Raw genomic sequence first — 17270 nt, forward strand, 5'->3', positions numbered from 1 at the left:
ATCATAAGACCCTTGAACGTAGCAAACAGTACGTATTTGATCCTTATCGAAACTATGCGGGCTGTAGGTCAGTCTTTTGGGCTAAAGGTGAACATCCTTCTGCATCTCTTCCACATCACTGTATCCCAAACCAACTAGAAATCAAGGAATGATATAGAGAGGGATGTTTCTTTAACCCTGTTGGCCCTGCTTATGTATCTCATCTAATTTTCTGCTTCCCTAGAAGTGTTTATACAGTGAATTTGTTTCAGAGAAAGTGAAGGACTGGAAATTGGGGAGAAGTTTGTGACAAGTATAAAGAACTACCAAATCACCAGCCTCCCACCAGATACAGTAATTAGTTGTAGGTTGGTTACCCTCCTTGGTAATGACCTGAGATACTTATATAATCGTATCCTCCTTACCGGCCAAGGGGAAGCAAAAGATGGACCCAAAAAATCAAAGGATGGTCAGGAAAGGGGGTGGGCGGATGGACTAGTTCTTGGTGTGGTGTCCTAGGAGGAAACACTTCGTTTTAATGTCTGCTTTTCTTCCTAGTCAATTTGATTTTGAATCTTAGGTGTTTACATAGGACCAGATGCCAGATGGAACCTTCCTTAGTTGTGAAATATGTACTCAAGGTTTAGCACTCTAAAATTTGCTAGGGCCCTTTGTTCTCTCTCCTTATTAGAAAAAAAATCTTTTGAGATGTGCCAAGGACCCTCTAGAAACCACCCATTAGTTCAAAGTCAAAAAAACTTTGTTGAGAATTTGAGTTGGGGGAATTTTGTCAGAGGTACCCCCCCTTTTTTTTTAAACATTTTATTTGACAGACGGAGATCACAAGTAGGCAGAGAGAGAGGAGGAAACAGACTCCCCGCCGAGCAGAGAGCCCGATGTGGGGCTCAATCCCTGGACCCTGGGATCATGACCTGAGCCGAAGGCAGAGGCTTTAACCCACTGAGCCACCCAGGCGCCCCCAGAGGTACCCCCTTTAACCAAAATAATTCAAAGGTAAATAACAAAGTTACATAGTTATTTTTTTAAAAAACTTAGTTCTTGTAATAATGAGAAGACTGGGTTAAATACTGGAAGACCTGTTAAAGACAACACAAAGCATGGTCAGTTATTTTGTTAAGACATAAATTCTTTAATCTGCCTAGAAAGCAAAGAAACATGTTTATTTACATTATTTTAAGAGCAGACCAATAATCTAAGAAAACTACTCTTTGAGCAGAAAACCAAATTCTAATTTTGTACCAGTGTATTTTTTTTTTTTTTTTAAGATGGTATTTATTTGACAGACCGCAAGAGCGGGAACACAAGCAGGGGGAGTGGAGAAGGAGAGAAGCAGGCTTCCTGCCAAGCAGGGAGCCCAGTGTGGGGCTGGATCCCAGGACCTGGGATCATGACCCGAGTCAAAGGCAGATGCTTAACAACTGAGCCACTCAGGTGCCCCTGTACCAGTGTACTTCTAATATCAAAAACTTGCTGTATTCTAGGTTTAGAGCTGTTTGTGTTTGGCTCCTATCTTTGTATAAATTTCACTGAATCTAAGGGAGAAGACCTAAAAAGTTCTGTTAGGCTCTGAGTATTTCCTTGCTATTTGGCCATCTTCTGGCCATGGGGTACTATAGAGTTACTTTAAAAAAAAAAAATCCTTGTGGGGCACCTGGGTGGCTCAGTTAAAGCCTCTGCCTTCAGCTCATGATCCCAGGGTCCTGGGATCGAGTCCCACATCGGGCTCCCTGCTCAGCAGAGAACCTGCTTTTGCCCCTCCCACTCCCGCTGCCTGTGTTCCCTCTCTTGCTGTGTCTGTCAAATAAATTAAAAAAAAAAAAAAAAAATCCTTGCAACACTACCTTGCCAAGTTTCAGCCAGCACAAACAGTAAATATTCCTGACAATATTGAACACCCCCAAAAGATTTTTCCCTGATAAGATCCGTAACTCCTCCCAAAGATAACCAAAAGAAAAAAGGACCTTAGCAATTCCCTGAGAGCTAGCAACATTTGGTAGGCCCCTAGCCACAAAAAGGGAGCAACCCACATTTTTGTACAGCCGTCTTTTAGTGCCCCGACCTGACAATTGAGCTGCCTACAGACACAAGAATGAACAACCTATAAGCCCCAGCAGGGAGAAAGCCACAGTCTCAGAAAACAAAGTGAAACAAGATAATTACTACCATCCCTGGGTGAGAAAGGATCAATAATCCATGGGTTTCCTAAAACCAAATTCCTAAGAATCTGATTTGAAAAGGAAAAGACAATGTGCAATTTCTCTTGAACAGGCATTACAGTGGTCCGGAAGAGCTGACTTTGGTAAGAATTCTCACTCTTCACCAGCTTTTGCCAGTTTTATCAGGAGCCCATCTACAGGCTTCACTGAATGGCGTTTAAAATCGAGTGTAGCTCTCAAGATTTGATAAGGTTTTCCATTAATTTTAAATTTCCCAGGCGCCTGGGTGGCTCAGGTCATGATCTCGGGGTCCTGGGATCAAGTCCCATATCGGGCTCTCTGCTCGGCGGGGAGCCTGCTTCCTCCTCTCTCTCTCTCTCTGCCTGCCTCTCTGCCTACTTGTGATCTCTCTCTGTCAAATAAATAAAATCTTTAAAAAAAATTTTTTTTAATTTCCCTTTGGCAGTTTGAGGGAATAACTGGCAGTAACTTACAGGAAAATCCCTTGAAGTTCCATCAACCCTAGCACCGTGGAGTGGGTGGAGGTCTTCTCAGAGTAGATAGGGGGATACTCAAATTTGATAAAAATCTTCGAGGACATTTTTTTCCAGTGTCCAAGTTGATTGCAGTTTGTGGGCCAATGTTTTAGATGATGGACCCCCTAGGACAGATGTGACAGAGGAGATAGAGCTGTTGTCTTGGGTTTCTGGCCTTGGAATTGTTGCTGTTTTAAGGCTGCTAACTTACAGGACCTTTGCCTTGGAAAGACAATGCAGGTCATGGAGGAGTAGACTGTGATTGCTCAGGCCAAGGAAGATAGAGGGGAGTTGAAGGTGTCCGATCATTTTACAGTCTTAAGTATCTCGGGTATCTTAAACTTTATTAGCCTTTTGCATTGAATCAAACTATCATCGGATTTTGAAACTTCTTAGAGACTTCTACGTACCAATTAAAATTGGTATCCCCTCCTGGTGGTTGATTTGGGAACCCTTACTTTTAAGTGCACTTCTTGTAGGTAGATCTAGCTTCCAAGACCACAATTCTTGGACATTAAGTAGGTGTGCTGGAGATGCAGAACTCAGTTCTTTGAAAGTTGAAGATCTTATTTAAGTCTTGGTGTTTCTCAGAGCCAGATTAATTCCCAAGAAGGCTTGGGGATTTTGTGATGTTTTCTGTGTACTGTTTTACACAGAATTTTGAGATTGCCAAGTGACTTAGTGTCAGTCTACCTTGTTCTGTAATCAATCCATGCCCACCAACTTTGCATCTTTGGCGTCCAGAACTCCCATTAGCAGTGGCTTTCAGTAGTCTAGCTTGTACACATTTAGATTTTGTTGTGCCATTGGTTAGAACAGTTTAAATATCTTCCCCTATTTCCCTAAGTCTCCCAGCAGTTTATGCAAAGGATGCACCTCAAGAGTTTAGGAGTTGCTAACTGCTGCCACCCCTTGCAGACTCCCAATAGGATTGCTATGGTACCTTTCTGGGAACTACATTTTACATACATAAATACACACACACACACAGAGTTTTATATATATATATATAAATCTCTAACACACAGTCCATTTAGATCAGAGAGCGACTTACAAAGCCTAAAGTAACTTACCCACGGCCCTTGGTTTTGATGAGAGGAACAGTGAACTCAAAGGGTTCAGCAGGCTCCTTGCCTATTATGTGTCTTATTGGTCCACAGGCCATTAGCAGTCTGCTTCAGATGCTCATCCTTACTGCCACAACGAGTTAAAAATGCTTTAGGTGACCCAAACAAACCTTATTTGACACTTTATGGAGTGGGCAGTGTCCATTCCCAAGAGTCCAGAGAACTGAAAGCTGGCGTAGAAGGCAGGAAGCTTTTATTGGATAAAAATAAGAGGCTGGAGTTGGCTTGGTGATTGGCACACTGAACACACAGTTTCTGGCCCAGTGGAACAGTTACAGGGCCATGAAGGTTATTTCAGTTTGCTAGAGTACCTGGGTGGCTCAGTGAAGTGTCTGACTTGATTCTGGCGCAGGTCATGATCTCAAGTGGTCAAGATCGAGCCCCACCTTGGGATCTTCAGGGAGTCTACTTGAGATTCCCTCTCCCTCTGCCCCGAGCTCTTAACATTCTCTAAAATTTCAGTTTGCTGATACGGCACTCTGGGCAGGAGCTATTCCATCTTGGATCTAGAAATTTATTTCGACACATGGTCTGTTAGCCAAATTTAACCTCTGGCACTCTTTTACACAGTCTAAGAGATAGGGATTTTTTTAAGGCTGAAAGGGTGATGGAGGTATGTGGCAGAGACCATATTTAGCTCACAAAGTGAAATATTTACTGTCTAGTCCTTTACAGGGAAAATTTCCTGATTTTAAGCCATTTTTGTACCTCTGGTTCAAATAGGAAGGATTTTCACCCCTATTGAAGCAGGTGTATAAACCCTCTCCTACAGAGTTTCCACTGCAAAGTATGGATGGGAGTAGTAGACGAACAAGCCGTGGGGTGCCCAGTTTTAGAGATGTCTACAACATGCCTAAATAAATAGCAATAAAAGATTACATCTCAGCATAAAAGCCTTAGGTGTTTTGTTTTCTACACCGTACCTAACCTAGTATAGTGATATGCACGGGTGTGATGTTCCGCATGCAAAGGGCAGGTAAGTGATTGCATGATATAGAAAAGCTTTGTGCATTAAATTTTTTTTTTTTTAGTCTCCCATAAAGTCATGAAATAACACTGAAACCAGGATCTGGGAAAAAGTTTATTCCCAGCTTTTTCACAATTATATACAAGAATCATGCTAATGTAAGCATACTACATAAATAAGCAATTTTCATCAATATGGAGGCCACAATTTAAATAAATACAAATTTAAATTGTGAATGTGACTATTTTGAAAGGCTTAATGATGCCCTTAAGTTCATGCCTTAGCTACCAAATTTCAGGCCAACTTTTTGCTACAAACCTCATGGGAAAATATCAAATATGTATACATTTTCTCTAGGCAACTTTAACAAACGATATCAAAGAAGAAAAGCTACCTTCCCCCCTACCCATCTCCCATAAAAACCTTTCCAGTCTTAAAAGTATATTTTTATAGACATTCTCATAATCTCCCAAGGTTATCAATATAAAGTTTACCCACCTCATTCTCTTATGCCGTATTTTTGAAAAAATAAGCAGTTTAATTACCAAGTAGTGTACAGAAAATAAACCAAATTTTTAAAAATGTGCCACAACTCTTCGTAAAGACAAAGTGTGTTTTTCTTCTCTGGTAGACATTGGTTTACAGGTCTTCATTTAATTTGCTGGAATAAGAAGTGATTCAGTAGATCAATACACTTAATAAAAAGAAAGCCTTTTCCATTCATCCTTAGTGTCTGGCACTCAAAACTAGTACGAGAAGATTTGTTAATAAACTTTTAAGTAACTAAGACCCTACCATTTACCCTTGTGTACCTCACATTAGCAATGGTAGCTTTAGAGTTAATTCTAGTGGGATAAAGACATCATTCAGAAAAATCACACTCTAAGTATCCTCTTTCAAGAATGCTAATTTAAGCATACTACCTAAATAAGCCTTGGGTGTTTTGTTTTGTCCCTGTTAGCAAAGATTTGGAGTAAACCCTTGGTTACTTTAGTTTCAGTGCTGCTCCAAGTTACATGCAAACAAACTGGATACCCAGTTGTTTTGTTTACTGGAACCCATTAAGCAAATACCATGTGTTAGCACACACCTGGATGTCAGGTCTGCTTCAAAGAAGAATTTCCAGACTCCAAGTTAATTCCCGTTGGTCCGAAGATGGTAGTTAAGAATACTGAAGTGATGGGGCGCCTGGGTGGCTCAGTGGGTTAAGCCTCTGCCTTTGGCTCAGGTCATGATCCCAGGGTCCTGGGATTGAGCCCTGCATCGGGCTCTCTGCTCAGCAGGGAGCCTGCTTCCTCCTCTCTCTCTCTGCCTGCCTCTCTGCCTACTTGTGATCTCTCTCTGTCAAATAAATAAATAAATAAATCTTTAAAAAAAGAATACTGAAATGATTTCTGCATCACTTACCTGCAGGGCCCGTCCTTTGGTCTCAATGGGGAGAGTAAATGCAGAAATGGCACATACAACACAGACCGATGAGAAAAGACACAGGGCCCCCAAGAGTGAGGCATTCATAAGAACCTGCAGGTCATAAGGAATGACTCAATTTATTGTGCCCAGTCACTTCTAAAGGATTTTTTTGTCATAAGGGGAAATCCTCTCTCCACCTACATGAGTGAATGTCCTTTGCAACCATTCTATAAATTGTGCTTTCCTGACATCTTAGGTCTTTTATTTGGGCCCAGCTACTGTAGGCATCTTGAGTGACCCTGTGAGTTAGGACTGACATTAACACATACTGGCCAGGTCAGACCTCTCTGCACCCACTTCTCAGTATCTCCAGAGCAAACCAGTATCTGGGGAATATAAGAGATCTGGTTCCCCCCACTTTCATACCAGTCTAGTTTGTTCAACTTCTAATTCTCATTGTTAGTCATGCAGGAGTCCTCTGCCTAACATCCACTCGTTCCCCTTCAGTTCTGACAGGATGGATTAGGAGGAAGTTTATTTAGAGATGTAATCTACAGGTCTCTGAAAAGATAGAAATGGGTCGTCTATGGTCATGATGCTTCATGTGTGACTACTTTCTGTTCAGTTTCCATTTTCCACATTCAGAGTGGATTTCTGCCAGTTGGCCAAGACCACGCTCTGTTTTCTGGCTAGTTCAGACATTCCCCTCTCCTACATCTGTTAACCCAGGGCTGCCTCAAGTTAGCAAAAAGCCAAGCTCTTGGTAGTTGTCAACTAATTTCACAAGGATGTTTAAATAAAGTGACAGAACAGCAAGGTTCTCTCCAGTCACAGAACACTGCAATTTTTGGACAGGTCTAGAAATTAGCAGGTCTAGTCCAACCTAATGTTACCAATGAGCCTAAAGTAAGGAATAAGTGATGACTTGTCCAAAGACACATGTAGATCCCTCACACAATCAAGTGCTATTCAACCTCTTAGGTTCCCCTAAGATACAGAATTGGAGAGCCCATCTTGCGTATAAAGCCTATTGCCTTCCAAAACAGTAAATAATTACACTCACCATGTGAACAACCCACGATATTTACTCCCTGTTGTGTACTCACCCTAGCAAGTATTAGATATTATTTTCTAACTTATCTCCCAAAAAAAGTTACAATTTTCCCCAGAGAAAATCCAGGCTCATAAAAGGGGAAAGGTAGGAACCAAAAGAAACCAGGCATTTGAACCATGACCAAAGTGTGCCACATTTAAGCTTATGTGTCTAGATACATCTGCCAATCCTGCCTTTTCTGTCCTCTAAAACCACAATTCACACCACCAGCAGCCATATTCCTCCCCAACCTTTGCAACAGATTTTAAAGTCTTAGGTGGTATGAGACCTGATGGTTTCAACTGAGGTTACATAACTGCTCTACTACCTAGGATCAGAGAGAGCAACCCCCACCTGGCTTCCCTACAGAAATACCAGTCTGGGCTTCATAGCAGGACTCTAGCAATCCAGTAGATGTTACTGGATATTCTTTCAATAAGAAGTTCCTTTCTGCCTAAGTGAACCAGAGTCAATTTCTGTTGTTTTTAAGGAAGAAATCTATTGCCTGATGATAAAAATCATCTCAGAATTTTGTTACAACATAGATTCGCAGGCCCATCTTTGATTCACTGTATCAAAAAGATCAATCTGTTAATCTCTACTTCTAAAAATCAGCCCAGACCAGGGAAAAAGAGGGACATTACACAGTGATGAAAGGTTTATCCACAAAGACACAACCATTCTAAAGGTTTACCACAGAGCTTCAAAATATATTCAGTGAAAACAAAGATCTAGGTAAATCCACACACAGTTGGAGACTTCAATGTCCCTTTCTCAGTAATTGATAGAACTACTAGTCCGCAAAATCGAGGACTAGAAGAACCTTACAGGCCATGAACCAACAGGGTCTGACATTTACAGAACACCTTACCAAACAGCAGAATACACATTCCTCTCTACAGCCCATGGAACATTCACCAAAATAGACCATGTTCTGGAGGCATAAAATGAACCTTAAAGGATTTAAATCCTAAAGGCACCTGGCTGGCTCAGTCAGTAGAACATGTGACTCGATCTCAGGGTTGTAAGTTTGAACCCACATTGAGTAGAGAGAGAACTTAAATCTTTAAAAAATATTTAAAACCCTAGAATATATTCTGACTGGAAGTATCAAACTAGAAAACAGCAACATCTCCACGTACTTCTAAAATCCAGGAGTCAAAACCTCATGAAAAAAACAATGAAAATACAGAATATTAAATGTGTGGGACACAGCTAATAGGAACAAAAGTAAAATACTTAGGAATAAATATGTAAAATACATATCAAGAAAAATAACTAAAGAATATGTAAAATTGAGTAAGTCTATTTAGTTCTTAGAAAAATGGACTGTGAAAGTACTTCTCAAAATAATCTGTAATTTTAATGAATTCTCAATCTCTATTCAAAGGATTCAAAATCCCAGTAGGAGAAAAAAAATCCCAGTAGGATTTTTGAGTCAATTTGGGTGGGAAATTGATTTTAAAGTTAATTTGAAAGAATGAACATATAAGAAAAACCAGGGAACTTCTGGGACCATGTTCGGGTGAAGGAACTTGAGGGAAGTTATTAGCCTAAGTGGTAGTAAAGTTGTAATCATTAGCAGTGTGATACTGGTGCCAAAATCTGTAAAACAATGAATTACAAAGTAGCTCTAAGTATGGAAATTGGGCTTATTATAAAAGCAGTATGGTAAATCGATTGAGAGGAGCCAGACAAGAGGATGATTAATGGCCTGGGGACAACCAGGTAGGTGTTTTGTTGCTTTTTAAAGCCGAATTCTTACATCTGGCCTTAGACCTTAAGTATAAACAAATTGTGAAAAGATCAAAGAATTTAATGTTTTAGACGAAACACTAAAAGCCTTTGAACTTGCAGTCTCATAGATGCATGAAGGATGCAGGCCAGTAAGCATGATACAAAACACGAGCTCCTTAAGTGAAAATGCTTGGTAAATTGATGACCTAATAATTTTAAATTTTGTATGCCAAAAAAATTGATAGTAAAATCAAAAGACAAACTACAAACATTGTAGTATAATAATGGCTAAATGGCCTGCAGGAGAGTTGCTAATCACATAAATAAGCAATTTGTCAAAAAAAAATATACAAATGTTTAATAAATCTATGAAAGATGTTCAGCTTTACTCATAATGAACTAAGTACAAATTAAGGTATAATTTATTGTCTACCATATCAAAGGATTCAAAAAATTTTTACCATCCTTTTTGATGAGGAAGGAAAGAACACAGATACTTAAGAATGTGGGCACCTGTGGTTCAGACAGTTCAAGTGCCCCACCCTAGGTTTCAACCCAGGTGCATCATCTCAGGGTCATGGGATTGAGCCCCATATGGGGCTCTGTGCCCCACGTCGGGCTCTGCACTCGGCACAGAGTCCGCTTGGGATTCTCTACCTCTCCCCTCGTGTTTGCTCACTCCATCTCTAAAAATGAAGAAATCTTTTTTAAAAAAAAAAAAAGATTTTATTTATTTATTTGACAGAGATCACAAGTAGGCAGAGAAGCAGGCAGAGAGAGAGAGAAGGAAACAGGCTCCCCACTGAGCGAGAGCCTGATGTGGGGCTCAATCCCAGGACCCTGGATCATGACCTGAGCTGAAGGCAGAGGCTTTAACACACTGAGCCACCCAGGCACCCCAGAATAAATCTTTTTTAAAAAGTGTTAATGTTATATCAAGGACTGTGTATTTTTTAAGAGAAGACAGTTTGACAAGATCCATCATAATTTAAGATACATACACATTTTGACTTAAAAATTACCCAACAGACTTTTTCTACAAAATCATGCTTTTTCACTCATATTCCATAGTCATTCCCACATCTCTCTGCGCTATTGTAGGCAGGGAAAGGGGTGTTCCCTAACCATCTAGCTAGCAGACCACCCCCATCACTATCTCCTTTCTCCGTTTTCTATGTTTACATAGCATTATTCATACCAACATATTAGTAAACCATTCGTCCCTTGTCCATTCTCCACTAGAATGTAACTTTAAAGAATGTGGGACCTTGATTGTACAGTATAACATGCAAGAGCTCAGTGCTATCCTATGGCGAATACAGCTGCTCCCATACAGAGCTGTGTGCATGATGGTCAGGGTGCCATTGTTTGTAGAAGCAGAACACAGGAATTATTTGTTCACCCACCAAGTAACAGCTAGCCCTGGCACAGCCATGCAATGGAAACCCATGCACTTACTTGAAAGAATGAGGTTAATTTACATTTACTAACATGAGAAGATTACGAATGTGAAGGCAGCTGCAATATGCAGATATGTGTGGATAGATGGACAGTTTGTGTATGTGTGTTTACATACGGGCCTAGCTACACGTACACACACAGATGGACATAAACTGTAAAGAGCAGTCGGGACTATTTGATGACTGCTGTGAGCCCTTAAGCCTCACCCTTCCCTTATATTCTTCTGCCCCAAATTCTGAACTGCCAAGAGAGCCTGGGTGGCAACGAAAGACCCACACCACACAAGCCACCACCCTACGGTGGGACCCCTCACCCTGGCCACACTAAACATCCCAGCCAGCCAGTCTCCTTGCCTTGCCCTCTCAAGGTCAATTCAGAGCTGCTTGAGAAGGCTGTCCTGCTCTCCCATGAACCTCAACTCTGTAATTAAGTTAAAACAAGACCTTCCCATACCCCAGTGACGTGTGTACACATCATCAGTCCTGACTTAACGACAAAAACATGGAGGGTGCTCCATCCTTCTCCACAGGTGCCTAGAACATGGACACAGAGAAATGTAGATAGAAAATGCACATATTCATGGAAGTATGTGTACCTACTTATATCTATGCATCCAAGAATATACAAATATTACTTATGTACAACACCCAGAGAGACAAATACATGCATAGAAAAGAATCTGGAAGAATATGCCGGAAAACTCCCACTCAGCGGGGACTCTGCTTCTCCCTCTGCCTCTACCGCTCCTCCCCCTGCTTCTGTGCTCACTCGCGTTCTCTCACATAAGGACTTTAAAGATATATGTATCTAAAAATGATGGTAAGCCTTGTTAATAAAAAAGAAAAACCCCAAACTATACATCTGACTCAAGAAGTACCTGAGAAACTAGTGTAGAAATTCAATAAAAACAAGCCTAAATGAATGTTACAAATCAGAAACCAATGGACTTGATAAATGATGAATTATAGTGGAAATATATAAAGGTATAGAATGAAGAAGGTAAAAGAAGAAGTAATCACTAACACAGAGGAAATGTAGGAAAAAACCATAGAGACTACTCCCCAGAGTTCTTTGTTAATAAATTTGCATAAATATTCAATAAAAAATTTTTCCTGACATTTACTCAAGATTTTAAAAAAAGAGAGAGAGAACCAAAACAACAGAAAAACCTAGTGGCCAAAAAATGCATCCTCAAAAGTGCCAGATTCACTTTCACAGATCAGTTCTTTTGAATCTCCAAGGAAGGAAACACCCAGGGCAAGAAAAGCTTCCAATTTCTTTTTTATGAAACCAGAGTGACAGCAACTGCAGAACTTAACAAATACACACAAAAACCCAACTGCCCTCTCCTGTGTAAGTGTTGATTCAAAAATTATAAATGAAATACTGGTAAGATAAAACCTAGTGGTTTACTGACAAAGCAAAACACCCTGGCTAATGGGATCCTCACTGCTGTCACCTGCCCCATGGCTGAGAGGTTTCCCTGCACACCCCCGCTCCCTCCCTCATTTACCCTGCCAGCTCTTTCCCAACTAATAATCTCTTACATGTGCAATTGTTAGCAACTGCTTTTCCAAGGACTCAAACTGACTCAAGCTATTTCAATGGAATAGTTGGATACAAAATCAAGATTAAAAAAAAAAAAATTCAGGGTGCCTAGCTGGCTCAGAGGAGTGTGTGACTCTTGATCTTGGGGTCAGGAGTTCAAGCCCCACAATGGGTGTAGAGATTACTTAAAACAAAAAATTTATTTTCTATCTAGAAAAAATACATTCACAAAATGTTTCAATGCCCACTACATGCCAGGCACTGGAGAAAGAAAGAAAAAAAATGAGCAAAACATGCCCATATCCTTGTCCTCTCAGGGCTGCAAGTACTGGAAGAGATGGAGTTTGGATAGACCAGCACACAAATCAGCAACTACAATCTGATAATCAATATGAAGGAAGATTTCAAGGCTGCATAAGAGCTCACAGGGAGGTCACAGCAGGGAGACTCCGGTTAAGGCCTCAGGAGGACTTCCCTGAGCAGAGAGTTCATCATAGCTAACTGGAGATGGTGACAGGGTGGAAGGGGAGAGGGTTTCTAGTCCAAGGGAACAGCAAGTGAGAGAATCCCAGAAGGTGGTAACTGGGTCATCAACTACAAGCAGCAGACTGTTCAGAGCTAAGTAAACGGGTAAGAGCACCGGTGGGAACCTCACTGGTGGGGACCTATAAACCAAGTTGAGGATTTGGGTCTTTACCTACGAAGAAGGGCAAAGGCAAGACAACAAGAACCGCACAGATTCGCATGGCTACTGGGAGGAGACGTTGAAGGAGAATAAGAGCTTGCAGAAGGAAAGTGGTCCGATGTTCTCTTGGCAGCCCAGTGAGAGGCTAGGGTTATCTGAACCAGAGTGGTGCCAGTGGTAAGAAAGGAGGAAAGGTGAAGGATGCAGGACCTGTCCTAGGAGGGTAAATCCGCGTGGTGGGGATTGACTAGGATGAGAAGGGAGAAGAGAGGAGAAGGACAACGCCAGATTGGCAGTGATGGCATTCACTGACGGGGACTGGAAGAGGAATGGATGTGGGGAAAGATATCCCAAGATCGACACTGAACATGCTGAATTTAAGATGATTTTGAGAAATTCGGGTGGAAATGCCAACTAGATAACATGAATCTGGAGCTAAGTAAGCCCTAGTCCAGGCATACAAAGTTGGGAGTTGGGAGCATCTGGTTAGTAATTAAAATCATAAAAAAAAAAAATGTGTGAAATCACCTACATGGAGACTAATATAAAAAAATGAGGGTCTAAAAAATTGAGCACTAAGAATTCCCAACAATGGGGAAAAAAAAAAGGAGAGTAAGATAAACCACAAGGAGATGGGGAAGGAACAACCTGAGATGCAGGAGGAAACCCACAAGTGCGCCAGGTGATGGATGCCCTGAGAAGGTGAGAGAAAATGAGGATATGACCACTTGTCCTTAGTTATAGTAAGGGAGAGGTCGACATGGGAGATTAAAACAAGGTTTCAGTGTAGAGGCATGGAGGTCATCCGAGATGCTATCGAGAATCATTCTGGTGGAATAGGGAGGGCTGCAGCTGGGTTTGTGGGGTGGGGGAATTTCTGGGGGAGGAAGTGAGGACAGTGAGGGGAAGGAACCCGATGAAGTAGTTGGGCTGGGAAGCAGACGAAGGAGAGCCAATGGGAGTGAGTTTATCACATGTAAGCTATGGAATCTTAAACACATTAAAATGTTGACTGGAAGGGTTCCACCTGGAGGAATGGATTGAAATCATGAGACAGATGTGTTATAAACCTAAAAAACTCAAAAGGCTCAGATGAAAAACCATTAGGAATGAGGAATGAGTTCAGTGAGCTGGCTGTTGGCCAATCAACAGCCAAACACTCACTAGCCTTTGCAAATACAGCTCATGCAAACTGTGAGACTAGAATTTATAATGTAAGAAAACAATCCATTCACAACAACAATGAAAAGCCTTAAAATGCCTAAGAATACACTTAACAAGATTTTCAGGATCTCTCACAAGAAAACAGTAAAATGTCAGCAAGGAGCATAGAACAAACATTGAACAACTGGAGACAAACTCTGCTCTTAAGAAGATAGTATTAGTGAAAAAGTCACTTTTTCCTAAATTAATGGATATATTTAATGAATTAATAATTAAAATCTTAAAAGGGTTTGGGCGGACAGGGGAGGCTTTGCGGCTTATCTGAGAAAGAATAATGAGGTGGGGCTCAGGCAGCCAGTTTTGCAAGTGTACTATAAATATCATTCAACTAACTAGAAGACTATGACAATGACGAAACCAGAAAGATCAATGGACTAAAATAGAGCGAGGCTAGAAATAGAACAAGTAATTGTGAAAATGTAAGCAGACAGACATTTCTAACTCAGGAGTAAAAAATGGGTTATTAAATCAAGTGTGTGGGGACCACTGGTCCACCAGTTAGGAAATCACATTAGGCCTTCTACTGCAGTATCCCAATGTCCTGGTCAGGATTTTCTGGGTCAGAATCTGGGATGCATTCACTTCGTGAAGGCTGAGGCTTTTACATGCTATACTTCAATAAAATGCTTATATATCCTCTCTCCCAAAAAGAGAAGATTACAAAAGGGAAAGGTCTATTTTCATAATCCTAATCACAGACCACAGAAGTTGTCAAGAAAACATTGATAAACGTGAGTGTCTATTGTAAAGAAAACATTGATAAACATGAGTGTCTATGGACTTACAAAGCAAGGAGAACAGAAACAAGAATGAAAGACAAATGGAAAATTGGGGCAATATTTGCAGTATGTCAGAAAAATGGTTGAAATCCTTTATACATACAAAGGATTCTCACAAATCAATGTTTTAAAGAATTGAAAAATGGGAAGGGCCCTAAATGGACAGGCTAAAAAAGATAAAATACCCAATTAAAATGTGAAAAGAGCAGTCAGTCTCATTACTCACCAAAGAAAGACTAATTACAATGACAAAGAGATATCCTTTATTGTCAGTGAGATTTGCAAATACAACAAAGACTAACCAAATGGCTGACAAGTGAAGCGGCAGGACCGTCCTCACTTGAACAACCTTCCCAAAGTGGGTGTTAGCCCGGTGTATCAAAATGGAAATTGAGCAGACCCCCTGACCTACCTACCAATCCAATTTCTAAGGAATTTATCCTAAAGAGGTAATTGCATAGCTGGATAAAAATGTAAGTGCAAGGCTGCTCATTACTGTTATTTATGACAGAACAATATCAAGTAGTCTAGACCTCTAACACACAGAACTGATAAATTAACTGAAAAGTTACTTTTTAAAAATATTTTATTTATTTATTTGACAGAGAGAGAGAGAGAGGGATCACAGGCAGGCAGAGAGGCAGGCAGAGAGAGAAAGGGAAGCAGGCTCCCACCAAGCAGAGAGCCCGAAGCAGGGCTTGATCCCAGGACCCCAAGATCATGACCTGAGCTGAAGGCAGAGGCTTAACCCACTGAGCCACCCAGGCGCCTCTGAAAAGTTCCTTTTGGAGTATACATCTGAGAATATATTTTTCAGCATGAAGAGAGGGCTTGACTTTTTATGGATATGAAAAATGTCAGCAACATTCTGTTGCATGCAGAAAGTAGGCTATAAAAAGTGTATGGAAATTTCTATTCAAGATGGCAACATAGGAAGATCCTAAACTCACCTCCTTTCATGGACAGATTGAATCTACAGGTATATATGAAATCATTTCCTCTGAAAGAAATCCAAAAACTAGCTGAGCGACTCCTACAGATAGGGCAAACAAGAAAGAAAACTCACATCAAAACAGTCAGAGAGGCTGAGACACAATCTTGCCCTAAACCCCACTCCTGGTGCAGCCATCACAATCAGGAAGGAACTTAAAACTCCAAGCTCCTCCCCAAGGAATTATGGGTATGAATCCCACATCTGACACCCCAACTTCTAAGACATGCACCAGAGAGATGAGCCCCTACAATATCTAGCTTTGAGAGCCAAGGGGTCCGTGTCCATGAGGTCCCCACAGCCCCAGAAAATGAAGAAACCATTCTTAAAGGGCTCAAATGCAATTAACCTGGCCAACTACTAGCCCCCTAATCCCCTCCACACACCCCTCCCCAGCCAGAGGCAGAGACAGTCTGGTCAAACACATGCAGTGTTTTTATGAAAGAGGCCTGTTTGCTTAAAGCATCACCCTTGAACACACAACTACTTTGCTTAAAGCACCACCCTTTAACACAAGCATCTACTTGAATACACAACTAGGAATCTACTGAAATACTCTCCAAAGATGGAGGCCAGCAAGGAACAACTCTGCACTCTCCCTCAGCCTTGCTCCAGAGATCTGGTTTCTTGAAGGAAGGAACTCGTGCATATGTCTGGTGCCCTAGTTTTTGTGGCTATTGCCCAGGGGATACCTCCTGATCACCTGGACGTGATGTCTAGCAGGGCTGACCTTCCACAGGACTGTAGTAAAGAATTCCCAGCCAGCTACACTGCAGGACTTAGCGGGGGAGAGCCAGCAAGCCAAAACTCCATCTTTCTGGAAACAGGAGCTAGCTATTAGCTTGTCTTCATAGGTTCTGCCTGAAGGTAGACTCCTAACTAAATACACATCTAACCACCAACTGCCATCCTCTCCAGACACTTCGGGGGATGGGTGCTATCTTCTCCCTCTCGCTCACTCCAGGTCACCAGTATCTCCTGGAAAAGAGCTTAAACATATGTCTGCTCCAGTTTGGGTGGCTGCCAGCCAGGGGGCACCACTGAATCTCCTGGTTCTGGTGGCCAACAGAACTTATGTTCATAGGTCTCACAGGACTGCAACCCATAGAGTTCTAAACTGGCTATCTACCCTCGGCCCCCACCCAGAGCACAGCACCCACAACAGACTGAAACACAACTCCGGTGAAAGACGCCTATTCATTTATCTTCAAGCTGTGGCCTGAAGGGCACACCAAACAACATTTAGAGGCTGATTACAATGCTGTCCAGAGATGGAGACCGGCAGACAGCAGCTTTACCCTCTTCCTCTGCCTCACTCTATAAGTAGTAAAAGCAACTACAACAATTGGTTAATGGATACTCAGGATAAAAAGATGTTAACCATGACATCAAAAACAGAATGTGGAGGGGAGTAATGAGTTCAAATTTAAATTATTATCAACTTAAACTTCTTGGTGAGTCCAGCTAAAGGTTTGTCTTTTTGTTTTTTTTAATAGCTCAGTTTCATTGATATTTTCTATGGTCTTTTTAGTTTCTATTTCATTTATTTCCACTTT

The 17270-nt window shown here is 41.3% G+C and overlaps 1 protein-coding gene across 1 annotated transcript in view; it reads right to left on the reverse strand.

Annotated features, from left to right (window-relative positions):
* Positions 1 to 1031: 1031 nt before the first annotated feature.
* SVOPL (SVOP like) overlaps positions 1032 to 17270 on the reverse strand; it is a 71150-nt gene continuing 54911 nt past the window's right edge. The window contains exons 14-15 of the mRNA XM_004741684.3: positions 6170 to 6307; positions 1032 to 1076 (exon numbers count right to left, since the gene is read on the reverse strand). Coding sequence (XP_004741741.2) covers positions 1032 to 1076; positions 6170 to 6307 — 183 coding nt within the window. The remainder of the gene's footprint in view (positions 1077 to 6169; positions 6308 to 17270) is intronic.

The sequence above is a fragment of the Mustela putorius genome, unplaced genomic scaffold, assembly GCF_011764305.1.
Source record: "Mustela putorius furo isolate JIRA1106 unplaced genomic scaffold, ASM1176430v1.1 tig00003845_pilon_pilon_pilon, whole genome shotgun sequence".
Taxonomy (NCBI): domain Eukaryota; kingdom Metazoa; phylum Chordata; class Mammalia; order Carnivora; family Mustelidae; genus Mustela; species Mustela putorius.